Genomic DNA, 27,786 nt, shown 5'->3' with positions numbered 1-27,786 from the left:
CTGCCAGGGATTCAGGGGCAGCCCCAGCTGCCCTGGGCACCCTGTGCCAGTATGAAGAGCAAGGAAAAAAGAAAACAATGAAAGGCTGTGCAAAAAAATGATTTTGAGAAGTCTTGAGTCTCAGCTGTTGTGCTAAAAAGTTACATTATTTTAACTGATCTTAGAAAACATTTCAAATTTTGAGTTTGCTGCAAATACATTTATTAGACATAGTGCTCTGTCTCCAGAGCAGGGTAAAACCAACTGACTGCCTTAGGGCTGGTTGGTAGAAATCTGTTTAATTTAATTACAACTGCAAAGAAGACTCTACCACCTTAAACAAAGAAACAGCCATTTTATTTAAAGAGACAAACATTACAGACATAAATGTTAGAAACATCCCAGGTTCTGAGCAGTTTCTGGATCCTGCTGAGGCAGCAATTAGGAAAGCACCTTTGCACAGTCTGGAATGGTTTGGCTTTGCACACCTGACCTTCCTAACTCAGTTTCTGCTCTGGTTTTCTATCCCTGCCCATATCAGGCTCTGCCAATGCTAGAGGTGTTGAAGATGCAGCTGAACACGTTGCTGGTGTTCAGCTTTCTCCCCCTCACACCCATTTCCTGGAGTGTTTTACTCTCAAGGCAGCAGAGGTGGTAGGGAAGCCATTATTTTGCCTCTCTAAAACCACAGGGCAGATTTTGGATGTAGTTCACCCTCTCCAGAAGGATTAATCTGATTTAGCACCCAATATCACTGGTATGAAGGCACAGAGGGTGCCACAGCCACACAGCTCTGCTCAGGGTGTGCTGCCAGGGAGCAGGCCCATGAGCAGGAACTTGTCAAAGACTGTGGGAGGGGATTCAACACTCCTCTCAAAAATTGATAATAAACCACTTTCTAACAGACTATTTGGAGCCAGGCACTCTTTTTGCCAGTGCTCTTCAAGCATGGCAGCCAACCCCTCAACACAGAGGAATTTCTTCCATGAATTCTTTCAGAACACAGACACTGAGAAGGCACCACTTCATCTAGCTCTGCTTGAAGGCAAAAGCTGACAATCTGTTGTTTGTGGATGGATCTAAAGGCTTGGATTTTTTGGATACATTTGTGTCCTCAGATTTCTGCTCCTGGCTCTTCTTCACTTCATCTTCCTCAGCTGGGGGACGCTTCCTCTTTTTGTCTTCTGCTGAGTCATTGACCCTTCCTCCTCTTGCTTTCTCAGTCCACACCTTTGAAGGAGAACAGAAAACTACAAATTAGTCACAAAACTCACCACTTTGTTTTATACACATTATCACTCTGATTTTCAGCTACTGAAATAATTCCTGTGAAGAACTAATAGGGATTAAGTAAGGAACTATTTCCTCACTTTCCTTTCTTCTAACAACATTCTCCTTCAAAACTGGACTTCCTTTGAGACTGTATATGAAATTGAAGCTCTTAATTGCCTTTCTGGAGAAATGAGAAACCCAAAAGACCCAACAAGTTAAATGAGAACAAATTTAATCCCCAGTGAATTAAGCCTGGCTATGTGACTTTGAACTCATTCCTTTTGTTATTTGTTCATTGATTACATTGCTCTCACAAGCCTCACTATGGAAAAGCTGCTTTTTGATATTGCTTAAAATTCAGTTTATATTTTCATAAATTGTATGTCATAGATCATGGCACAATTCAAAATTGAAATCCATAAAGATGGATTCCAGAAAAAATTCCTAACAGAAAATAACCCAGGGCTTCACTGGAGAGAAAAAAAATTATCAAACCCACAGAATTAGAGAATGTTTTCTTACCATCCTTTCCTCTGATGTCAGCATTCTAAATCGACTCATTCCTTCTTTTATTACTTCTGCTTCATTCAGATCAGGATTATCTGTCAAAATGTTTGCTCTGTTCTCTTCTAGCCACATCTGGAAACCTGTCTTTGGTCTAAAGCAAGCACACAAAAATTGTCTGGTTAAGAAGATTAGAGGAAAACCACATCCTCTCAAAACAACGTTTCTGAGCAGCACCTAAGTGGGTATTTTTGCTCTCAGAAGACCTCTCAGGGCAGCAGCTTCCTCTTTCCCACTGCAGGATGCTCTGAGAACATGCTGACAAGGCAAGATTAAGTCAAGCATTTTTATTAAAGCTGTGATATATATATATATATGGAGATTAACATTTTTAGAAAGACAAAGCATAATGGTTCTCTTCCTTTCTGACAGGGTCCCATCAAGCTAAAAACAGGGCACATTCATTTCTCACAGCTCTCCTTGCCACTTGTTGTAGAACATCATCTGTAAAGGTTAACTGAAAGAATGCCAGTCCAAATGAGTAATAATTACCTTCATCTTCCTCAGCTAAATGAAGACTAAATGAAACATGATTGTAATAATGCAGGTTTCATGGGGATTGGGGTTGTTAGGAAATGCATCTGCTTCCCAGGAACAGGACAGATGAGAGCCTCAGCTAGGCAGATATGAGCTCCTCAGGTGACTGAAGATTTTGTGGACCTTCTCTTTAAAAAAAACTCACCAAAATAAAGCTTTTAATCTTTCACATAAGACCCTTAGCTTTGAGACTTTGTGATTTTCTAGAGCTGTTGAAATTTCCACTATTTCCTATGCTTGGGACTGTCACAGCAGCACAGTTTCATTTATCAAAGGTCATTACAAGCAGTATCAAGGCAAAAATTGTTTCTTACAGCCCCAAAATTATATTTTGAACTGCTCATTTATTATTCCCTCCCACAGTTTTCAAGTGGGTTCATGAATGTGACAACTTGTGAGCTAAACTTTGATCTTCATGTTGTATTTCTTTGGCAAGTCCAACACCTCCAGGAAATAAAACAGATTTTGGAACTTGCATTTCTATCAAAATTGGAATATGGCACTGAGATGCAAGTGTCTCTCACCTTCTGTTTTCAGTGTTTTCCTGTGCAGTGACTTTGGCTGCTTGGGACTCATTTCCTGCTTTTTCTTCTCTTTCTTCCACTGTTTTTTCACCAGGATTAGTTGCAGGTGTGCGAGGCTGGAAGAAGGAAGCTGCTGAAGCCTACAGAAATGGAGAATAAGAAAGAAAAAAGTAAAATCGTCTCACTCTTAGACAACATGTACCATGTAGCCTAAGAAACCCCAAGCCTTTCCTAAAGACATAATAATCACTTGCATTAATAGAGTATCTAGTCCATCCAATTTCAGCCCAGCAGATGTTTACATTATTTAAAACAAAAGCACAAGGCTCAGTACAGAAACTAATTACTAAAATTGATTTTTTTCCTGCTGTTTTATGTACTGTCATAATCTTTGCACTATGCTTAAATGAATTCTGCCATCTAAGCTGCTTTACTCACAGGGTTTCATACTTGATAAAAGCTGGTAAAATTCAATTTTTTTGTTCTTTCCTCACTGAAATGATGCAAGAAAGACTACAAACATTACCTGCTTGGTCTTGGGTTTGGGAGTCAGAGGCTTTATAACTGGAGGGTTCTGCTTGTCTGCAGCTCGACTGCCAGATGAAGACGTTTTCTTTGAGTACTTGGTCATATTGTCTAAAACATTTCCTGAGGGGACCACTGGCTCCTTTTTGCTGGATGACACCTAGCAAAACAAAGAAATAAGTGTTTTATTTATTTTCTGTCATGTTCCCCTCCAAGGTATCTATTATATTGGAAACTCCAGACAGAATCTGTTGTGGTTTTCAGAGCATCACAATCGAAGCTGCAAAATTCTTACCTTAAATGGATTCACTCGTCCTCTGCTGCTGGATGCAACCAGAGCTGTTTCAGAGGAGAGGAAAAAGAATGTAAAAATGTGTGCACTCACACATATATCCAAATCTTTGAGGCAATGTGCACATTTTAGATGAGTAGAAAGACACTTTAATAACCCTGTGAAGGTTATGCTGTACATGCTCAACTATTCTTAGTTATCAGAAATGCCACACAGGACCAACAGCTTAAAATACAAACCCAGAGGAAGACCCAGTACTTCCTCCACTCCCAAATCCGTTTCCACTCCTATTATTCTTGCTCAAGGGTTGGCAGGTTGCTGGAGGTCACATTCTGCCCCTGCCTGCCCACACTCACAGCTCTAGCTCAGGATTTCTCACTCTGCCTTGCAAGTAATAAATGTGCCTGTGGATAGTGAAGCAAACCCATTGATCACTGTTCTCATTTGTCACTTGTCCCAAAGAAAGCCTTCATGGCACAGCCAGGCAGGCCCTGATTCAGCATTTGGCACAGCTGAGGCAATCAGAACAGTGTTGTGAACACCATTAGGTGGTGAGGACAGGAATAGGGAACCTCTTAAACACAATCTGTGTGAGCAGACCAGGTTGGACAGGGCTTGGAGCAGCCTGGGATAGTGGAAGGTGTCCCTGTCCAGGGCAGGGGGGTGGAATGAGGTGAGCTTTAAGGTCCCTTCCATCTAAGCCATCCCATGATTCTGTGAATTTACCATTTGACAACACTGTTATGCACTAAATTTAAGTAGTAATGGGAGAATAAAGGATAAAAAACAGGAGCAGATTTGTGAAGAATGACAAAGATGTCATCCTTTTATCCTGGAATAAATTATTTACTCACCAGGCTTTGGAGTAGTCACCTCTGCTGAAGTGACACCTTTGGAGAAACCATTTGGCTCTTCTGAAAAAGGAAAGGAGAACATATTTAAATACAATAAAATACTGTAGCATAAATTCTTTTTAAAAATCAAACCAAACAGACAAGTAAGGAAGGATGGGGCTTCAGCAACCTGGTCTAGTGGGAGGTGTCCCTGCCCTTGGCAGCAGGGCTGCAACTGGATGATCTTTAACGTCCCTTCCAACCCAAACCATTCTGTGATTCCATGATTACAGTAAAATTATCAGAGAGTACAAACACTTTTACAAAACCATCTGTCACCTCTGCCTTGATTTAGAGTTGTAAATTTATTTCTTAAACCTTAAGCTTATTTCTTAAAGTGTGCTCAAACTACTCATCTATCAATCTACCTCCTGCAAGACTGGAGCTGAAATCAAAGTAACTGATTAGAAGGTGAGCCAGTCCTTTAGGAATAAAATCAAGCAACAGAAAAAAATCCCCCAGGGCCCCTCTAATGGATACTGAGCACAAAGCACACACAGCTGTGACACAGCAGATGACACACAGTGAACTTGTTTCTCTGCAGTGACTGCAGGCACTGGAATAGGCTGGAATATGGAGCCACTTAATTCCTTATTAAGTCTGCAAAAGCTCTCTGGACAACTCCCAGTCTATTCAGAGAATATATTTTTCTTACTCTCTTTATGCACTTCTGGGGTTTCTTCTGCTTCCTCACAGGCATCAGTTTCTTCTTCTTCTTCCACTTCTTGGTCCTCCTGAACATTCCTGCCTGGCAGCTGCCCCCACTTGGTGGCAGAGCTGCTGGAACTAAAGGAAGGAATTCAGCAGAAAGGAAATGGTCACCAAGTCAGAAGGAAAACTGAAACAACAGATAGCAAGCTCATTTACCTAATTTAGGCTATAAGGACAATAACATTTGGCATTTATGTGCATTATACCTTGATTAAACTGTGATGATTAAAGATTCATTAACCACTCCATAACTTTACTGCCAGAACACTTTGCAACAAATATAAATGCAAATATTAAAGATTTTCTCTAATCTCCATACAAACACATATACCTCCAGTATCATCAGGTTACTTTTTCTGCACCCATGAATATACACACAGTATACTCATATATACTGTATATATGTATTTTTATATATATACATATATATGTGTGTGCATATATATGTATGGATGGATATTTATAATATATATGTGTGTGTATATATAACATGGATATATAATTTCATACTGAAGGCATCAAGTTTGAACATTTAATCTGATTATTCTCTAAATTCCCAATATAGTAGGATGTACAATTCTTGCATTTTCCTCCTAAAATCTGCCAATTACCAAAATCTGTATAATATACATAAACAAAAGGCCCATTTCTTTCAACCAAAACAATCAGTATTAGATTACTCTGGCACTAGGAACAACATAGTGTTTGTGATGGATTTTAGCCCTCAGAGTGGTTGAAGTTGCAGACATGGGATTAAAGCTTCCACACGGGATCCAGAAGAACAAGCCAGAATATTTAGAAATTAGTTTTGACTGTGCAGTTTAACACAGAAGAATAAGGGAAAGGCTACAGATAAGTTCAGGCACTTATCACTTCCTTTTGCTTAAATAAGTCTCAAACTTCATACACAAAATTGCTATAGGGAGACATTGCTTTCAACAATATTACATAAATTAATATAAATATATATTATTATTATTGTACATTTAAATGTGTTAAAAAGCAACCCCATAACAATTAAAAAAAAAACTACCAAAACACAAATACACACCTTTTGCCTCATCATGTTATACAAAGCAGATGTAGGTAGGAAAGATTGATAGCACAGAGAGAAAAAGAATGCAAAGCCAACCTGTAACATGTTCCATAGCTTTGAAGAGCTGGGATTAGTTAGGAGGGAATAGGACTACATAAAATAAACTGAGATGGGATATTGAAAAAAAGGGATGGGTGGAGAAAGATAGGATTTTAAGACAGGTGTGGAATGAATCGAGATTGAGAAACAGAGACAAAGAGGGGAAAAAAAAATAGGTGGGAGTCAACCATAGGTAGGGAAATGTGGGAAGAGAAAATTCCAGTCAGAGCAACTTAGCATTGAGCCTGCTTTGGCTCTGAGGCTGCTGGACACAGCACATGGGAGGTGAGGAGGGGAGATATTTCCCTCTGTGCTGGTGTCCTGGGACCAATGAACCCTCACAGGACACCAACAAGGATGTGCCATTCCACAAGTATCATTTCCAAGCAGAGCAACTCGAGCTGTCCCTTCACCCACAAATACCCTGCAAACTGTGGGCCACAGAAATGCATCAAAGCCTTAACAGAGCAGCAAAACCCATCCCAGTTTTTAGCTATGGAAATTCATCTTACCCAGCGCTTGGGCGCTTTCGGAAATCCTCCTCCTCCTCCTCCTCCTCATCCTCCCGTGCTGCTGCCAGCTCTGAGGCTTTTTCCACAGCCACCTCACTGAGGAGCTGGGCCAGGTTGAGCCTGCGGGAGCGGGAGGCGTATTTGATGGCCAGATTCAGCACGCTGTGGGTCATGAGCCCAGCCAGCTCCACGCAGCGGGACTCGCGCTCCAGCTTACAGGAGAGCTGCAAGAGAAGGAGCGTGGGGAGTCACACACCTCAACTCCACAAGCCCTCAACACTCCAGGAGCAGCATATCATGGGCTTGGGGGAGTGAATGAATAAAGATAAGACACCAATGATCATGAGCTACAGATCAAAGAAAAGTTCTGTTATTTCCTTCTTCCCCCCACCCTTCACACTGCAGCCCAATTTCTACCTGAGTCTGAACCAGCTGGATTGCCAATCACCAGCCAGACTCCTAATAACAGGAATCACATCAGCATTTACATCAGATGCCATCTACAAATAAATTACAGAATTATAAAATGGTTTGGGTTTAAAGGAACCTTAAAGCTCATCTCATTCCACCCCCTGCCATGAGCAGGGACACCTTCCACTATCCCAGGTTGCTCCAAGCCCTGTCCAACCTGGCCCTTAGCACCTCCAGTCTCAGGGATAAATCTTAGGGATTCTTTCTGTTATGTATTTGTACTTACAGCAAACAGCTTCATTAGAAGTTCCTGCTGTTCTTTCACTGCCTGATTTTTAGCATTTTCATCAAATTCATATCCGTTTTTTGACAAGTAATCCATGTGGCTGTGAAATAAAACAGAACGCCAGTACTGCTCCTGAAAAAAGGGAGAAGGATGAGTGTTGGAATTCAGAGGGGAAAAAACAGTCCATAACATAATGCCTAATAATTTACAATGGATTTTATCCACTTATTCTCAAACATTCCTTTCCTCTGATAATGAGGGTGAGGGGCAGACAATTCTCCTTCAAGTCATTGCTACCAAGGAAAAGATGGAGAACAACCACACCTACACAAACTGATCCAAACAGTTGCCATATATTTTGAATTCCATTTCTATTACAGGCTTGCAGCAGGATGAAACCTACATGTTCACCAACATACTATCAGGATAGACAATTCTAGAACAAGTTATTTTATCTGCTGTCCCACAGCAAGCTGGAAGTGTTCCAGAATAACTCAGTAAACTTATGAGTTTACCTGAGAGACACAAATAAAAACTATAATGCAAATATGGCTATTAGACCAGGCTAGCCTTGTTCAAAATGATTATAAACTTATTCAAAACCAGTATGTTTTCATCAGATGTATTAGAATAACTTTTATTTACCTACACATATTCCCTCAAGCCAAATCAACAGTTCCTGGCATTCTCATCCCATTATTTTGGGTAGAGGGAGGAAGGGCAAACTATCAGATAAAAAACAAAACACTTAAACAAATGAAAGAGAATTCATTAAAAATGACAGTGTGTTTACTATTGAAACTTTTTATCTACACTTCTATCAAAGAGAGTACATTTCAAATAGCATTCAACTGTTCAAAGGCTGAGGCTAGAATTTTATGTTCATTTCTCTTTTGTGCATCACAAATTAAAAATACTTAAACCAATAAAAGATGAAGAATAAAACCAGTTCTTTTTCTAGAAGCTGTCCACAGGCACATCTTGCTCCAACCAGCCTCTAAATAAGCCAAGCCAGAAGACCTGTGTTTTCAGTGATTATGAATTTGGATTCTTAGTACATCTTTCAGAAATTTTGTTGTGCCTAACATAGTAAAACCCAGACATAATCAAGGGCATCTTGATTGGAATCCCCAAATCTGGTATCCCAACCCACTAAAAAAACAAAAGTGAGAAAGACTTCAGTGGTCAGAAACAAATCATGTGTAAATACAACATTGCACCAACTCTGCCAGTTTTGTTTTGTGCTCTTCTAGGAGCAGCTGTGAACCAAACCAGAGAAGCTCCACAAAACACTGAACCCAAATCACCCCCTTGGCCACGTGTTTTCCTCAGGGTTTGCACTGTTCCTCTTGTTTAATTCCCACTCCAGGGACACCTGAGCCTCCCAGCTGTGGACTCCACACCATTCCTTACCTCCATCTGTCCCTTCTCTGTTTCCACTTGACAATAGGGAAGTTTAAAAGGCAGGATTGCTACAGCAGGTCGTGGCAGGGTGGGAGGGAAGCGGGCTCCTTTACAGGGGATGCACCTGTGCACAAAACCAAAACACAGCCACGCTCAGCACATGTTCCACATCCAAAGCAGCTCCTAAGCAGCAAGATACTTCAAGAGCATTTGTCCTTTGGAAAGTAGCAATTAAATGACTGGCTTAAATACAGCAATGTGTAAGATTGCATGAAAAAGGGTTATCTTTACATGGCAAGCAAGAAAAGTGTTAAAAAGCAGCAAGGCACACGCTGCTCTTGTTCACACTTTAAACTCCAAATGTGGCACATAACACACTCTGATCTTGATCTCACAGAATGTTTGATCTAACAGCTGCTACAAAGAGTAAATGCAATACATTAAAATCAGAAACCACTGAACAACTGAAGGGACAGACTTATTGCTTCATTATATTTAAAGGAGTAATTTCTGGTAACAATCACTTAAGCAAACCATTGACTGGGGAAGAGCTGTGTTTCCTGCAGCACCAATGCAGCATTGACCAAAACATCTGGGTTTCTAAGCTGCTGTTCCAGAGACTTGAAAAAAAAAGAACAGGAAGCATCAGTGTTCTGGCTATCTCTTAATTAAGGCATGTGGTGTTTCTACAACAACCCTCCCCCTCCTTATCTTCATTATGCTGCTGGCTTTGGGTAAAATGTTCTTAACAATTCAGAGAGCAGCACCCTCTTCCCTGGAGTAGAAGGAAAAACTCAGCATGAGAGACTCACAGTTGACCATCTTATCAATGTGATGTGACCTGCACATTTTAGGTGAATTTTCTGGAGGCCAACATAATGATTTGGAGGGAGAAACAGGCAGGGAAGTGACATTTTACCAGAGGTATCAAATTATTTCCCTTATTCCAAAAAAGCAGAGTATTATGAAGAATGCCACATAAATTTAAATAAAACTCAGTCTCCCACCAAACTCTACAATTGCCTGTAATTAGTAAAGTAAGAGTCTAAATTTCAGTAAAATATGTGAGCTGATGGGTTCTGCCCTGGTAGGAAAAGGACACAGACCACTGAATAAAAACTGCTACAAATAAAGCTTAACAACAAAATGTCCAGCATACATGTCACACTAAAGAGAAACAGTTATGTAGACACACCAGTATAACATTTCATAAAGAAATGGTTAGCTTTCAGCTAAATATTTGAGCAATTTCACATCCAAAATTGTTCTTCAAGGCCACAGTTTAAATATTAATGTAATAACAGACAGCTCTGATTTATCTGTGTCTGATGATGTAGATGAGTTATAGGATTGGATTATTTTCAAAGTCAAAAAAGGGGAAAACATTTTGGGGGGGAAAAGATACCAAGAACCCCAAAAACTTGGGAAAAAAAAAGAAAAAACAACCAAAGCCATCAAAAGCAGAAGTAGATTTCTAACAGCCACCCTAACTTCAGAAAGTTTCTCTAGCAAAATGCAGTTTTATGAATGTGTCAATAAAGTGCACACACACCTCTGAGCCAAATCATCAGTCACAAATTAGAAAACTCTACTGAGTTACTCAAAGCCAGTTTAATAAAGAATCCTCCATGCAGAATTCCACTTGGGGAGTTACCATTTGCTGTGAATATTTCCCAGGCACCTGTTTCAGCACCAGCTGAAGTTTGCAGTTTTGTAAAGAGGGATTGAAAAGGATTCTCTAGGATTGAAAACCAAGACAAACAAAGCATGAATTATCTAACCTGAGCTGCTGGGGATTTTCATGGATACCAACGACCCAATAGTGATCATATTTCCCTTTGCAATGCTCTCTGGTGTTGCACACTGGAATCCAGGTGTTGCCAAGCCCTCGGTTCAGCATCCGCACGATTCCCTCGGAATCCACGTAACAGGGGGTGCCTGTTTGGGACAAAGGAGAGAATTTCCTCTGACAGGCAGCAAATTACAGCCCAGCCAGGTGGGAGTGGTGGCTACAGCTGGGAAATGATGGTTTACATATTTCAGATAGACATGCTCTCTCCCCAGCACAGCAGCCATCAGTTTGGCAAAGGCAGTTTCCTCGGAGAGATGCGCCACCTTCTGTCAGCCAGCACCACTGCTGGTCAACTGACAGGTTCAAAATGAAAACATTTTATGGAGAAATCGAATTTATTTGTACTGCTTGGGCAGATTCCCAAAGGAAATCAGCTCTTATACAATTACTTTTTATGTTTATTATAAGACGTCCTCCCAAGCTACCAACTTTAGGGGGTTGGGGTGCTCTTATGGTGTATTAACAGACTATTTCTTTTGAAAAAGAAAATAGACTCTGTTAAAATAGACTCAAAAAGAAAAATTCTTTTCCTTCTTGAGCAGGAAAAGCAATCAGGAGAACAAGTTCTGATAACATTTGAATGGGAAAATATTAAAGATTTCTGACAAATATATTGAAAGAATAGAAAAGCAGAATTTTGTTGTTGAGGAGATTGGAAGAAAAAGTCCAATTCCTAAGATCTACATTACTGAAAGGGCATTAATTAGCCAAACTTGTCCATAAAATAACAGGATGGTTTGGGTTGGAAGGGATGTTAAAAAACATCTTGTTCCACCCCCTGCCATGGCAGGGACACCTTCCACCATTCCAGGCTGCTCCCAGCCCCACCCAGCCTGGCCTTGGGCACTTCCAGGGATCCAGGGGCAGCCCCAGCTGCTCTGGGCACCCTGTTCCAGGGCTGCCCACTCTCACAGGGAAGAATTCCTTCCCAAAACCCCTGGAAGTTTGAAGCCATTTCTCCCTGTCTTGTCCAAAGTCTCTCTCCAGCTTTCCTGTAATCCCCCCAGCAGTGTCAGTATTTCTCTCATGCAGGTGTTTCATACCTTCTGCAGAGAATCCAACCCACACCAAATAGGATTTCCTTGTCAGAGAAACAGGGTCTCCATGCAAAATTTGTCTTTTCTTCATTCCTAGCTCCATCAGCTGTACCCCAAGGCACTGGTCCCCATCAAACCCAGTACCTAGGAAGAAGTTGTTCAATGATTGTGTTAGAAAACAGAAGAATTGGCTAAATTAGTTTTGAATCAAAAATTAATTCTAATGCATGAATAGCACTGTCAGACACACAAGTTATTTGATATTTTGGACACACAAGATGTGCATAACAACAACTTCCTTAATTTCCTGCAGTAATTCCTTCTGGCACATCTGAAACCCAAATTTAATTTATTAATTTCACTGTTGCAAAATTCTCCCGTTCCCCAGAGTTTAATCTCAGCATCCCAATATCAAACACAGGCTCTGCTGTCAGAAGTCACAGGTCTGTGGGTTGTGATGGATGTGCTTGTAAAAGCATCAACCAGAAGAGGAAAAGGACAAACACCACGAAGAAAAGAAGAAGAAAACACTCTCTGGTGATTACAAACAAATTAACCAGTGTGTGAAGCCAGTGAGAGGTGAAGATTGAAAACAATCCCAGTTCAAAAAAAGACAAAAGAGAGAAAACTACCTCTGTGATAAACAAGCATCAGCTGCTCTCCATGTCCTGCCATGGACACCACTGGGCCTGGGAGACTGAAGATCTCCTTCTGGACTCCTCCAGCTGTGAACACACGGACCAGCAGGGCACTGGTGGCACAGGCAGCCCAGCCCTGACCTAGACAGATGGCCTCAATGTCTTCATCCTTTGGCATATCCACTGTCCACTCCTTGTTGGCATCCCAGGAGCCAAAATGGATGCAGTGGAGCTTGCTAAGGCAGAGACAAAGAACCAACAAACATCTCAACATGAAGTACATACAATATCTGAAAATACACCAGTATAATTAATTTTTGTCAGAGATCTTTGATGGAACTACAGGTGGCACTACAAATTTCAGGTGGTCATTTGCAAAGGTGTTGCTCTTACTGAGGAGCCAGCTTGACCTCCAGCACTGTAGCTTTAAAGTCTCTAAAGTGTGAAGCAGAGAGAGCTGAAAGGTCTGAGAAGAGATTTTTTAGATGGAAGTAGGTAAATGTCCTCCTTGGCACCCTGAATGTCAGCCCTCATTAGAAGTCAGTCATGTTATGCTGTCTTTCAAAGGGAAAAAATATTAGAAACTTCAGTTCTTAATAATTGAAAACTGCCTACGACCAATCCACAGACACCATGCCTTTTGAGAGGTTACCCATTTCCACTGAGGAAAACACTGACACTTTCAAAATGAGACAACAGATAACAGATAATACTTTTAAAGGATGCTTTTCAACTTATCACAAGGCTGTATATGTGAAAATAAGAAAAAAGCTCTTTCTTCAAGATATTTCCAGAGAAACCAACAATAAAATACTGTTGAAATTGTTCTTAAATGCAAGAAGAGAGTTTAGCTGGCCCAGCTGCTTAAATCTTTCTGTAGTTTTCTGTGGTTTCATAAACTTGTCTTCTTCACACTTGAAATTCTTATGGGTATCTCCAAAAATCTCCTTAGCAACAGAGTGAAAAGAAATAGCTGAACCCTTATGACTGATCTTTGGTCTGAGCAGACTGAAAAATTATTGTTCATGTTTACAATTTCCTTTGAGTCTGCACTGTGTGAAGTTTCCAGTATACATACACTTGAAAAAGGAATTAAGAAGAAATTCTTAAGAAACAAATTACATTTTTCAATACTCTTGAAGTCTCCAAGTAGGTGGAAGCAAAAATCTTCCTCTAGAGTGGTTCCATTGTCTCAGGTTTAGCTGGTTGTGTATTCCATGTCCATGTGTCAGAGCTGGGGCAGTTCTCTGCTGTTCTTGGGGCAGTTTTTCCTTTATCTCTCCACAGCCAATCCTCCCTGCAGGAGATCTCTGCTGTCCATGGCCACTGAGTGTCCCTGCAGGGCTGATCCAACCCATCATCCCATGGGGAGATGCTCCGCCCAGGGGAGGAGCCAAGCATTCCTACCTGGATCCAATCTGAGCTTTGGGACAGCACAGCAGCCTTTGCCCAGTGCATTGCCAGAGGAGCAGCTTCTGCTGCCCTGCATGGCCAGAGGGAGCCCAGGCCCATCTCCAGCAGCCCCTGGAGCTGCAGAGGAAAACTCCCCCCTTGTGCAGGATCCCTGCTCCAGCAGAGCCACAGCTGGCACTGCAGGAGGGCTGAGCCCCCATGGGATGGGGCTGTGCCACCCCCCTGACACACAGGGGGGTCAGGTCCTCTTCTGACTCTCTCAGTGTATTTTTTATTTTTGGCTTGTTTTTTTTGTTTGTTTTTGTTTGTTTGTTTGTTTGTACTATTGCATTTGTATTTTTAGTTTTCCTAGTAAAGAACTGTTATTCCTGCTCCCATATCTTTACGTGAGAGCCTTTGTGATTTCAAAATTATAATAATTCAGAGGGAGGGAGTTTGCATTTTCCATTTCAAGGAAGGCTCCTGCCTTCCTTAGCAGACACCTGTCTTTTCAAACCAAGACACCCATAAATAAAAAGCATGATCAAAACCCAAAAAGCTCAGAATCGACAGAAGCCAAAAACAAAAGCCGAAATACCTGAAACAAGATAAAAGCAGCTCCCTATTATGGGTTTTGCAGAGCAAGACCATGACTTACCTTGCAAGCTCCTCTGTGCTCTCACAGGCCAGCAGGATGGCTTCAGTGGACAGGTCAGCCATGGTGTGGCCCAGGGAGTTGGGGAGGTGAGTGGCATGGTGCACAGAGGTGTCGTGGAACTCGATGTCTATGGCATTGTCCTGCTCGTCATTGTAGCAGCGAATGATTCCAACCGAATTCCACACCTGGCAGAAGGAACCACACAAAGCCAAAGGAACCCATCAAATCAAATGTCCTAAATCCACCAGATACACTGCCCTAAACCAGCCTGTTGTAATTATTTTATCTGGAACCAGAGTGGGTGGCAGGTTGGAGAAAGATTGGAGACCTGTGAAATCAGGACTTGTGGTTCCTAAAACAGCTGAATTAGGCAGAAAGTAGTTTCACCCTCACTGCTCAGCCATCTTTCTCCCCACCAAATTAAGTGTAAAGAACTTGCAGATAGAAAGAAATAGTGAATGATTAACATACAGGTCTTAACAGCACAAAAATATCCATAGTTCTGACTTAAAAGGAATTTTGAAATTGAATAGCACAGGTACAAACTGCATAGCTTGATTTTATCTCAAAGCAAAGTATTTATTTCTAAAGCAACTGAAATGTAAACCAAAACATTATGCAGTCCTTGCATGAAAACAAAGCTACTTTCCATTATTTAGCTTCACACAGTAAAGTATTAAAAATTATTGGACTAGATTAAAACATGACATGAAATGGACAATATTAAACACAAAATTAATACTTTAAATCTAAATAACCAGCATCTAAATCTAAACAACCACACAAATTTACCATGAATCGATGCATCAGATGCACAGGAGTGGAGCCAGACTGGAAGGGCTTTTGCTTGGGGGTTGGCATTGGCCCATCATAGAAAGGCTGTTGTGTAGATGATGGTGGCAAAGCTGAAAAGCCACCAGTCTGATCATCACCATCATCCTCCTTCTCAAGAAGACCAGAACTAGCTTTTATCAACCCAATATCTAGAAGAAAAAAAAAAAAATCTCACACACAGTATTATGATAGAATACAGGTTAAAAATTTTAAAACAGTCAAGATTTCTCTGGAAAAACAAAGCAAAATATATCTGAGTAGAGGATGCTAAAAGATCATCCCAGTAAAAGAGCTCTGGAAAATCAGTTCATTGTGTACCTAGTGAATTATCATCATCATCATCAATTACTGCCCGTCTCACATGGCCTGGGGGCTGCATAAGGTCATCAGCATCATCCTCATGATCTCCAGTTTTTGGGGAAGAAGGTGGTTCAATCACATCCCCATTTAAATAATCATCATCATCTCCATCAAACAGATCGTTGTAGTCTTTGGCCACTGCACTGGCAACCTACAACCAGATTAGCCATCAGCACAGAACTTCCTTTGGACATGCAGCTCAAGAAATAAATTAACACACAAGAGGGAACTTGTAAAGCACAAAACAAAGTGGTCCACATAACCCAAATAATGACATTAATTCAAGAAGTCATTGGCACTGAGCACCTTGTCATTTGGCTTCTCTACATCACCAATGTTTTCCAACAGCCCCAGATTTCCTTCATTGTCTGTGTAAGCAATTTGCTTATATTTAGGGTGCCATGCCAGTCCACAAATTGAGTATTTTTTCTCATGCTTCATCCTACAAAGAACATGAAAATAATGGATTTTAGTAAGCTCCTCAGGGCAGAGCCTTCCCCTCCAAGAGTTATTGCAAAAAGAGGTAATTTTTATTTAGTACAAGAAAGTGATATTACACATAATAAGATAATTAATAGGCCAACTTCAGAGTAAACAGCTGCTATAAAAATAGAGCAAGTCTTCCTTTTCTATGAAGAAAATAATTTAAGGTTTAAAAATCAATCAGAATCATATCCTTAAAACAACAGCTTCCTGATACACATTTAGAAGACAAAGGAACTCCTCAGCACTTATTTATTCCAGAACCATTCAGTTACAGAAAAAACATTATTTGTTTCTCTTGAATAAACTGATAAATTAATCCTCTATCTTTTCCACACTTAACGCTTACAAAAATCATCCCATTAATTATTTACATAATCTGTCAATAATTCTTAACATAGAGAGTTACAATCATGTTTCTTACACAGAATATCCAGATAATTCTCTTCTTCTCTACCTAATTGAATAATACCTTTGATTTTAATTGAGGGGATATTTAGGGTTTTTTAAGAGCTTTAATTAACCAAATTGCGTTTGCCAGTCTGTCCTTTTTGGCCTACAGGTGAGGATGGCTGACTGACTGAGCTATGTTTCCCTTTCCCTCTAGAAAACTTGTTACTGGGGTCTGGGATGAGAGGAAAATTTGTTTCTATCAAAGCTATTGTTTAATCAATCATCAGTTTCAAAAATAGTAACAGATATACACAAAAAGAAAGATTCTGGGATTTGAACAAAATTCTCATTCAAGTCCCTCCCTAAGGTGCCTGACAGGTTAAAGCAGAAAACCCTGAAAATCTCAGAGTTTTTCAAGAGGCAGAGTTCTACATTTGCACAAAAAAAGTTTTACAGAAAAGACAAAAAAATTCTATTTTGAGAAAAAGAGATGAATTTGGGGATTTATGGAACAACACTGAATACCTCTCTATGCACTGCTGGGTTTCCACATTCCACACCACTAAATTCCCATCCACACTTCCAGCTGCCAGGAACTGCCCACAAGGAGACCAGACCACAACATTCAAGGGCTAAGGAAAAAATATAAAACAAATTATAATAAAAAGTAACCAATGCATGCACAGCATTCCTATTCTGGAGCTTAAAACAAACAGATATTCTGGAATAAAAAGATGAATAATCATCTTTAGCAGACTATATTCAGCCTCCTGTATATGGGATGGGGTTAAGTAACTCTTTTTCTTTAAAAACTATTATAAAAAGAGTTGCTTAAAAAAACCACTCTTTAAGATAGCACACCTATTTTTGTTTCAGAATATGCATCTTCTGTCATTAAACAGTGCCATGAGGCCAAACAAAACCCAATTCTAGACATGCAGAAACAAGCAGAGTGTATTTTGCAAACTCAGCACTAAACATTGCTTTATTTTGAACTTCATACAGTCCCATAAATTAAAATCCAAGGCTGTGTGTTCTGCATCTTAATAACACTAGAAGGTGGTGCTCTTCAACCCAAAAATTCCCAAGTACACAGTGAGGCCAAAAGAAAGAAGGTGGCACAGTCAGGTCTACTAAATTTTAGCTCAATAAAATAGAAAATGAACAACTGACATCTCTGCTCCATACAGAAATAATACTCCTGACATTTTCTCTAAAAAGCTCTGTATTTAGAGCAATTTGTGGAAACAGATGCTCTTCAGCTGCAGTGGGTGAGTCACCAGGAGACTTTAGAGACCTGGTGGGTTACTATAAATGAAGGAGAGGAATCACATGGAGGTGTTTGACACCATTCAGCATCTCTGCCCTGTTTTGCAACAGAAAGCAACAGGATCAGAAATTAAACAGAAAACGTGAAAAATAATTACCAAGAGAAGGTGGCCAGGGAGAGGTACTGTGCAGAAAGCAACTTCTTGCAGAATAACATTTAAATTACAGAGTATTTAACAAGCCCCTGGTTTCTGCACCTACCTGTGTGATGGAGGCATCTGACAGATCAAATTGACTATCCCAGGTCTCTCTTCTGAACAGTTCAACAACTTTATCTACAGGAACTGCCAGCAGCTGCTCAAAGGAAAAATATTACACCATTTAGAACAAGTTACCTGTCAAACAGAACACTCAAGCAGCACATTTCCCTCATTCAGGAGCCTCACAGATGTGACTGCCTCAGGATTTAACAGCTTTCTAACATCCCAGCCATGCCAACTGAGAGAGCAAGCTGAAGTAATTTAAATTACAAGGTTCTTTAATGCTTTCCACAGGCAACAGAGCAAAACATGCCTGTTTTTACTGTAATCTTAATTTCCTTCTGGCAGAAAACTGCACCATAAGGTTATAGGTTCTTATTTATCAAAACATGACATGCACACACACATAAGTTTTCAATGCCCTGAGCACAAGGTTTAGGTGATTCTTTACCCTCCCTCCCCAAACTCCTTTTGATCAGGTTACAATTTCTCAATTAATCTGATTTGAATAGCTGATTCCTAAACTAGCTCATTTCATTTTCCATCAAACTACATTGATTTTACTGGCTGGTTATTTCTTTAGGATCTGTTTTTGTTAGGATTCCAACAATTTGCTTTGTAAGAGAAGCAAGACAACTGCTTACATTTTGAATACATGTGTGTGTGAAGAATTAAAAAATGGAAAGTATTTGGTTTTCTGCAATATGGATATTGAAACAATTTGTACTGAGGGTGACATTCACTCTTCCATGGAAAATTGATACATAACACTGTCATAGCAGCCAGGGATTTTGAAGAATCATGGAATCTTTACCATGATTTTGAAGAATCATGGAATCTTTTCCACTTAGGTTGGAAAAACCCTCTAAGGTGATCAAGTCCAACCATTAACCTGACAGTGTCATCTTCACCACTAACCCCTGTCCCCAGGTGCCACATCCACACAGCTTTTCAATCCCTCCAGGGATGGGCACTCCACCACTGCCCTGGGCAGCTGTGCCATGTCTGACAACCCTTTTGGTGAGGAAATTTTCCCTAATATCCAACCTAAACCTCCCCTGATGCAAACTGAGGCCCTTTCCTCTTGTCCTGATGTTTGTGACCTGGGAGAAGACACCGACCCCACCTGGCTGCAACTCTGATCTTCAGGTGAAAAGAAAGGGAGCAACTTACTGAGGAAATATTTACTGACTAGAGGAAAATTGACTCAAAGCAGAGAAGGACAGGACTCCTGTGATGCTCTGTTGTGAACAATTTGATTACTTCCCTCGTGTACAATGTTCCTTCCTATTCAAGCACACCAAGACTGTTTAATGCTGGTTAGGGATGACAGCTGAACTCCTGCCAAACTCAGTCTGGAGCTTAAACAAGGAGCCATTTCCAGCTTTTTATGTTTCCTAAAAGTGAACTTCACCCCAAATATTTTCTTTACTCCTAGGAGGTACAATTTGGGCTTGCCCAGATTGAATTCTACCAGAGGCAAAAGAAGGATTAAGATGTGATAAAAGAATGTCACTTACCTTGCCAGTGCCAGGTTGCCAGGCAAGCCTGCAGATTGATTTAGCATTTATCACATCATTGCATTTCTGCAGCAGCAGCCAGCTTGTTGTGCATGTCTGAAAACAAAATTTAAAAAAATAAGCTTTTTAGCAAAGAAAAAATCTGCTGGTTAGGACAAATTCTTAAAGGAAACTGGTGAGGGAAAAAAAAAAACCAAAAGGAATAAATAGATCTGAACTGAAATAATCTCTTTCATAAAAATACAGTAGTACATACTGCCTTAAAAATAATTTGTCAATGTAGCCCTGAAACTATTTTAATGACAATAAAACTACTTGTAACAGAAATAAGATCACAGAACATGTATTTTTAACCAAGTACAGAACAAATGAGCCCATCTATTCTTAGATTATAGAGAAATGTGGCCAAAAAGCATTTGTCAAACCCAGATAAACTGCAGCAAGGTGACACAGCACAGCCTGAATATGGTCCCAGCTGTAGAAAGAATAAATGGCTGTAATCTCAAATCCCAGCCTAGATTCATGCATCAAACTGCCCCAACCCTGGAACATTCTCAATGTAATTTCCCCAGAAGGCAGCCACTGTCAGTCTGGAACATGAGATTTCACACAACTGTGCTCGTGTCATAAAAAAGTAGCAAGCCACAAGTGTGGGGGGGATATTTTCAACTGCACTTACAGGAATAATTCCACAGGATTCTTATTCCAGTCAGTGGCATTTAGCAAAACTAATTCCATATCCATATGCAGAACTGCCTTATTAAAGCCTTCACCTAAGTTCCTTAGAGTTCTAAGAGCAGAGGCTAAATGTGTTTACTACAGTTAATAAATTGTTTATTATAATCAAAATTCCTCAGTGCTGAAATTCTGAAATGAGGATTCTGATGTCAGTTGCTATCCTCATTTTGTCCTTGGCACTTACAGTGTTGGCCAATTAGGAGAGATGAACAGAAGGAATCAGGGATTTCACAGGCAGGAAGAACAAAACACAGCTACCCAGGCAACATTTCATAATCAGGTTTTGGAATTTCTCCCAGAAGCAGATAGAAGTATTCTGTGAAGTGTAGCTAGATTTCATCCCCAAAAGGAAAATCCTACTCCAGGAGGGTTATTTCAGTCCAGCTCTTCTTGCTGTCTGTGAAATCCTGGATTGCTTAGGAAAGATTTCATGTGGAAAGGGCAGCCTTTACCTGATCTGCAATGCTCCAGACTCTGACAGAACCATCACAGCTCGCCGAGGCCTTGGTGAGAGAATGGAGTAAACAAATTAATAATTAAAGACATGGAGAAATTAATGCTACAGAATTGAAAAATCCCTATAACCAATGCCACACACACAGGATACACAGACAGCTTTAAGAAGAAAACCTCTCTATTTAAACCACTTTAAGATTTAAAAATTTCCAATGCTGTCATCTTGGAGCTGTACTTAGTTCCAAGCTGCTGTAATTACAAACTCTCACACTTCAAGTGAGCAATTTATTTGCAAAAGAGGCTCAAAATTAATATTACATATCTTTAGTGAGGCACCTTTTCTCCTCTAAATTAGATTCCAGAAGAACACAGACAGTAACTGATTAGTAAAGCAAAGACTGAGTTCTCCTGGGAGGCAACAAGTTGTGACAGACTCCATCACCAGCAAGGTCAGATGAAATGAAATTGTCTCATCTGCCCAGCCATTGGTTGGTTTTTCTTGGTAAAAAAAAAATCTAATTTTCCCCCCCCAAGGAAAATGAGATTCAAAGCAGAAAGCAAATAAGAAAAGTTTATTTTTACCAGGTAAACATCCTTGGGGTCAAAAGAAAGGCTTAAAACAGGAGCATCGTGTCCTCGGAATGTTTTCTGCTTGCTGCTATCAGTCACCTCCACAACTTTGATCATGAAGTCACTGCAGATCACAATGACATAAAATTGTTAACATTGCTATTAACAATGACAAACTATGGTTTTATGGCAATAAAAATAGGGCATTAAATATCTTTTGGGGAAACTACAGCTCTCAACAATATATGATGTAATGGAAAATGAGAATCTTGAGGATTGTTACAATAGGAGTCAGGCCAGACTGGTTTTAGCAGAAAATTATTTTTGTTCATATCAAAATTCATAAAATATGGTTGTTTTTTGAAAAATATATTACACACACACAGACCATGTATCTCTTCAATATAATATTCTACATGACCTAATAAAAATATCTGCTCAGATATCAGAGAGCTGATGATTTAACAAGAACTATCTACTGAGTGGGACCAATATTCATTAATAGAATTATTTGGCCAAGTGGCTTTTAAAAATAAAATGGTGCAAGTAGTTTATTTTGTGTGATTTTTTAACAGGATTTCTAAGACTATTTAGTGTATCAGATACAATAGGAGAATTTTAACAGTTTCATTCCTTCTTCCAAAATTGCAGCCAATGCTGCTGGTTAATCAAAATATCAATCCTAACTCCTAAGACAAAGAGCTCCTGTGATAAACTTCCAGTATCACTCCCTCTGAAACCTCATTGCAATACCCTCAGAAATTTCATTTTAAGACCTAATTCTATAGGGTTAACCATTACTTTTAACCTTTTTCATGTACTTCATGAGAACTTTGGCAGCCAGTTGGATGTTAAATTTATATACAACTGAAGTTTGAAGATTTCATGTAAAAATGGAGAAATCTGGGACAAATAAAAGCAATTCTTCTCAGCTGCACTCCCACATTTCATGGCTTTCACCATTCTCCTTTAGTATGACACAAAGACCTCACTGAGGGGTGGCCTGACAGTCTTGTGAGCTCTTTTTCCTAAAAATGTGGGAGCCCCAGCCAGGCTGCAGGAGTTCTGGGGGGTTATAAAAGTTTTAGAAACAGCAAAGAGTTTGCTGCCTGCCTAATCTCTCTAATCAAAGCTGGATCCTGGGGCAGAGCTGTTCTCTCAGAAACAAGCACTGGCAGAGGGCCCAAAGCCATGATCCCTGTCAGATTTGGAGATTACAGTGGTTACTGCCCAGCTTCCCTCCCAGTTTTGCTGGAGCTGCTGCCAGAGTTCACAGTCCAGCACGTTCATCTAAAATGCTTTTCTGGTTCAATTCACACTTAGAGGAGTCAGGAAGCTGATCTCTGCCATCTCCCCTGTGGAGCAAAATTCCAGAAGAGAGGCAAGCAGGCAGTTTGAATTAGCTGTGACTGCCCAAAGAGTTCACCAAATCCAATTAAGAATCACCTGAGCCTTAAATACATGAAAAAAAAAAAAAACCAAAAACCCAACCAAACAAAAAACCCATTGCCTGTTGGCTATTTGCTTCCTCTGTTAAAAGACTAGAGTATGTTCTGTAAAAGCACACATGCTGCCCTAAGAAAAGAACTAAACTACATATTAAATTCCCCTCAGGCAAGTCTTGAAAGTGTCATCTGTTATCATTTGGCAGATCAGTGATGCTTATGCCAGAGAATGACTCAAAGCTCTCACACAAATCAGAACCAATCTAACTTTTAGATGTGCACATTCATCTGCAGCTCCATGATCCTGAGCAGCTGGGACATCATCCTCAGCTCCCAGTGACAAAACCCTCTCTGAGAGGAGACACCCACAAGGGTGAACACTTGTCCTTCAGACTGAGAGCTGAAAACACTCAAGGCTCCTAAAGAAAAGAAACTATTTCACAACACCAGACTCCCATATAAAACTATGTGGTGGATCAAGTATCTCCCAGAGCATTGTTTCCTAAACTCCTCTTCATTCCTTTCTTCCCCTCCACCCCCCTGAAGGAATTTTCCAGCCCTCAGAGGTTTGTGGATTCATGACCTCGTGGGTAACAACCAGCCTGTGAGGAAATTTCCAGATTCAGTGCTTTTCCTCACACATTACCTGGAGCCAGCAGCAACTTTGGTGCCATCAGGACTAAAGGTGACGTGGTTGACAGGCATGGTGAAACGAGTGAGGATCCCATCTGGAGCTCCCTCAGGAAATGTGTGGATCTGGACAGTGTTGTTGGAGACTGCTGTGATCAGCCTTCCATTCTGACAACAAAATCAGCCACAAAATCTGTCACTGAAAACACATTTATGCCACAGAGACAAAAATCCTACTCTGATGTCCCAAATATTTTGTCAAATTATTCATTTATTTATTAATTTCATTCATTTATTCATTCTTCATTCATTTCAAAAATGTCTGACAGTAAGAGTACTACAAGAAATACTCTTTAACTTATATTTTTTCCACCCAAAAAAATAGACAACCATAGTAACTTTAATAAATAATCACTTTAACCAAACTAACTTGCATGATATTTAGATCTGCTGCAGCATCAGGAGAGGGCACCCTTGGACTGGAATTCTCAGTTAAATTCCACCAGGGGAAGATGAGAAGTTCATGAACTATAGCTCAGTTCTTTGCAGAAAACAGAAGGCAGATGCTTACTAAAAATTAATCCAGATTTTATAAAGTGCTAAACAAAATAATTATCCCATTCTTGGAAAATAATACCTCTCTGAGTGACAACCCTATTCCTCAGTTGTACACAGCAATAAAACTTTAGAATTAATATAAAGAAATGCCTTCTTTTCTTTTTTATTGTGTGTATTTTTTTGGGAGGAGGCAGTATTGCAGTTGGGGTTTTTTGTTGAGGTGTATAAAATTATAGTAAAAATCCTGAAGGTAAAGGAAGCAGCAGTCAGTACTGAATGACCTAAAAAAATAAGAGACTAGATTTATTATCTAGATTACATCAACATCTCAGAACAGCCCCTCATGGCATTTCATTAATGATGGGTAATTTTTGAAGAAGGATTTCCTGACATTTAAGTCTCCCACTGCTTAAAAATAAAACATCCCTCAAAACTAGGAGCACCTTTGTCAATTTTTTCCAAGATTTTTCCTCATCTCTTCTTTAACAGATTTAGCAATTTCTGGCTCTGCCACTGATTTGCTAAGAGAACCCATTCAAGAAATGTGGTTGGTTTGTGAAACAATAATTAATGTGAGGGAAATCTACAGAAAAATACCCTAAATATCAATGATGAAAATAGATTTTACAGGTATTGAGGGATACATGAGGTATATTAAAAAGGACATAAGAAAGAGGATTCAATTAAGGCAGTAATTCTGAATAAGACTTCAAATGATGATTCTTACAATGCAATACAAATATGTTAATACTCATTTATTTCCTCTTTCATACTTCTCTATTAAATCACAAGTAGTTAAAAAACTATCTTAAAATTTCTCTTTATCACTGCCAGGTTAAATACACAACACTTGTAGAAGTGATGTAGACTTCTGGAAGTCTTCTCTTCTAAAATTGCCACAAAGACAATATTTTAGACCCACTATGATTAATGTAATATAAAAAAAATTGGACATGAAGGAAACAATGTCACAATTCTCACATTCTCATGAATGTGCTTAGTAAAAATAATTATTTTCTGTTATATAAATCCTCACTTCAGGGACACCAGGTCAGAGGCATCTTTAGGCCAAACAACAATTTTGAGAGTGAAACATCAACCAATTGTTAAAAAAAGTGTTACCAAACCATTATTCACTTTGTGAAAGCAAGTTTTGATTAATACAGATTATAATTCCTTGGACTTTAACACAGGCCCACATAAAACAACCTCTTGGCTTTCTTCCTAATACTTGATGATCACATCCTATGCTGGGAAAATTCTTGCAACTCACATGGTGAGAAAACACTGAAACAGCCTAAAAAGTTCACTGTATAATTAGCTTAATCTGCTGGGTTTGTTTCTAAGAAAGGAGATCAAAGTCAGAAATTAATATGACTGAATGTGAAGGAAGAGGAGTGAACAAAGCATTACACAAGTTAGTGTAAGTTATCATTCCTTTACAGCTGTGTATGGGGTAGAATGAATTGTCAGAGGTAATTCCTGTTTATTGTTACCCACAGAGGCAGCATCCCTGAGCTGGCAGATCCACAGTCTGGAGGAAGATCCAGAATCTGGAGGAAGATCCACGACTGTGAGGAGCTGTGTTAACAACCCTACCTTTAGAGCACATGAGTAGGCCTTTTCTCCCACATTAATGGACTTTGGATCATCATCATCCAGGTTTTCCCAAATCCTAACATCTCCATCACTGCCACAAGTCACAATGCAGCTGTGGAAACACACAGGATTTGTTAACATCCAGGAATCTGCATCCTTTCTGAAGCATTTGGTTGGAAGGCCTAATGAGGCTTTTTGTGGTTTCAAGGGATTGTTACCAGACCATCTCTAATGAACTGTCTTTGCAATGGTAATGAACTTAAGAAAGGAATAAAATAATATGAACTTTAACCATAACCAGTATATATAAAATGGATCCTCTAGGATTGTTTTGAGAGGGCTTGGGTTTTTTTTTTAGTTTACTTTTTAGTCTATAAAAAGGTAATACTAAATATATAGTTTGTATTTATACATTCAAGAACTAGCACAAGGAAGAGATGAAAATATAGCAATCCCAATATTGCATTCCTTCAACTATATTTTTAATTTCTTAGTGCATACATAAACGTATTTACTCCCACACTACACTGATTTCTGCTAAAATATATGAAGTCACTCTCATAAAATGTGCATCTAGAGTTTTTAAATATATAATACTTACTATATATATGTACACATGGGGATATATATATATATGCTTTACATTTAAGTTATAAATCAATCACTTCTAAAATCAGAGCACCTAAATATGGCACACAGCCAGTTGTCAGCACAGGCAAAACCCAAAGGATTTCTTGAACCATGCCAGGCCATAAATCCATCCCAGTATCTCACACAGCAGTGGCTGATATAGAAACTTACAGAATCATTCAGATTGAAAAAGCCCTCTAAGATCGAGTCCAATCACTCCCCCAGTACTGCCGAGGTCACCACCAATCCATGTCCCCAAGTGCCACATCCACACAGCTTTTAAATCCCCCCAGGGATGGGGACTCCACCACTGCCCTGGCAGCTGTGCCAATGCCTGACCACTCTTTTAGAGAGGAAATTTTTCCTAACACCAAACTGCTGGGAAAGCATCAGACAGGAACAAGCCCAGCCCTCTCTGGGCTCTGGAACGGGGCTGTTACCTGCCGGTGTCATCGAAGCAGACATCGGTGTGTCCCTCGGTGTGCCCGTACCGCATTGGCTTCTGCTTTGATGGCATCTCTGCTCCCACCTGTCTGCTCACGGAGAGGAAAAAAGAGGAGAAATAACATCAGTTAAAGGGAAACACTTGGGAAGAGCATCAGATGGGGGGACAAGGTGAGAGCTGCTGGGACACCCACCCGTTCAACCACCTGCGGGGATGGGGACACAGGATGGGAGATGAGGACACTGTGGGGATGAGGACATTGCTGGGAGGGGAGCAGGGGACACTGCAGGGATGGTGACATCACAGGGATGAGGGCACGGGGATGGGAGATGAGGACACACTGATGAGGTCACGGGGACACTGTAGGGATGATAGGGATGTAGGGACACTGAGATCAAGGTGATGGGAACACAGAGTTAGGGGTTGCCACAGGGATGGGGGAATCGGGAAAAAGACCTGGGGATAGGAGATGGGAACATTGAATATTGCGGGGATGAGGGACACGCTGATGAGGTCACGGGGTAGGAGATGGGGACACTGTAGGGAGGGTGACATTTCAGGGACGGGGATATCGCGGGGATGGGAGATGGGGACATGGGGATAGGGAGCGTGAAGATGGGGACAACGTGGGGATGGGGACAGAGGGATAGGGGGTGTGAGGATGGGGACACCGCAGGGATGGGGACACAGGGATAGGGAGCGTGAAGATGGGGACACCGTGGGGATGGGGACACCGCGGGGATGGGGACACAGGGATAGGGGGTGTGAGGATGGGGACACCGCGGGGATGGGGACACAGGGATAGGGGGTGTGAGGATGGGGACACCGTGGGGACGCGGGCCCGGGTTACCGAGGCCCGGAGGGGCCTGGCACGCCGGGGCCTCTCCCTCGGCCGTCCCAGGGCAGGCCGGACGAGCCGCCCGGCGGACCCCGGCAGGGACCCCCGTTCCCCGCGGCTGCCGCCGCTCCGGAAA

At 40.6% G+C, this 27,786-nt stretch overlaps 1 protein-coding gene across 1 annotated transcript; it reads right to left on the bottom strand.

The window, feature by feature from the left end:
- Positions 1-314: 314 nt before the first annotated feature.
- On the bottom strand, positions 315-26,884 carry WDHD1 (WD repeat and HMG-box DNA binding protein 1). The gene is made up of 25 exons (XM_036385019.1): positions 26,808-26,884; positions 25,738-25,849; positions 23,597-23,748; positions 21,518-21,629; positions 20,932-20,982; positions 19,742-19,837; positions 18,223-18,315; positions 17,218-17,324; positions 16,123-16,258; positions 15,775-15,967; positions 15,415-15,605; positions 14,623-14,807; positions 12,567-12,808; positions 11,941-12,078; positions 10,827-10,983; positions 9,055-9,169; positions 7,642-7,773; positions 6,945-7,168; positions 5,242-5,372; positions 4,548-4,607; positions 3,697-3,740; positions 3,403-3,561; positions 2,877-3,016; positions 1,774-1,909; positions 315-1,209 (listed from the first exon to the last, which is right to left on the bottom strand). Exons 1-25 carry the CDS (start codon positions 26,882-26,884, stop codon positions 1,009-1,011), a joined length of 3,384 nt encoding a protein of 1,127 aa, XP_036240912.1. The 3' UTR covers positions 315-1,008.
- Positions 26,885-27,786: the final 902 nt, after the last annotated feature.

This window comes from Molothrus ater, chromosome 6, assembly GCF_012460135.2.
Source record: "Molothrus ater isolate BHLD 08-10-18 breed brown headed cowbird chromosome 6, BPBGC_Mater_1.1, whole genome shotgun sequence".
Classification (NCBI taxonomy): Eukaryota; Metazoa; Chordata; class Aves; order Passeriformes; family Icteridae; genus Molothrus; species Molothrus ater.
The sequence above is the reverse complement of the archived record's forward strand: the minus strand, read 5'-3'. Positions and strand labels throughout refer to the sequence as shown.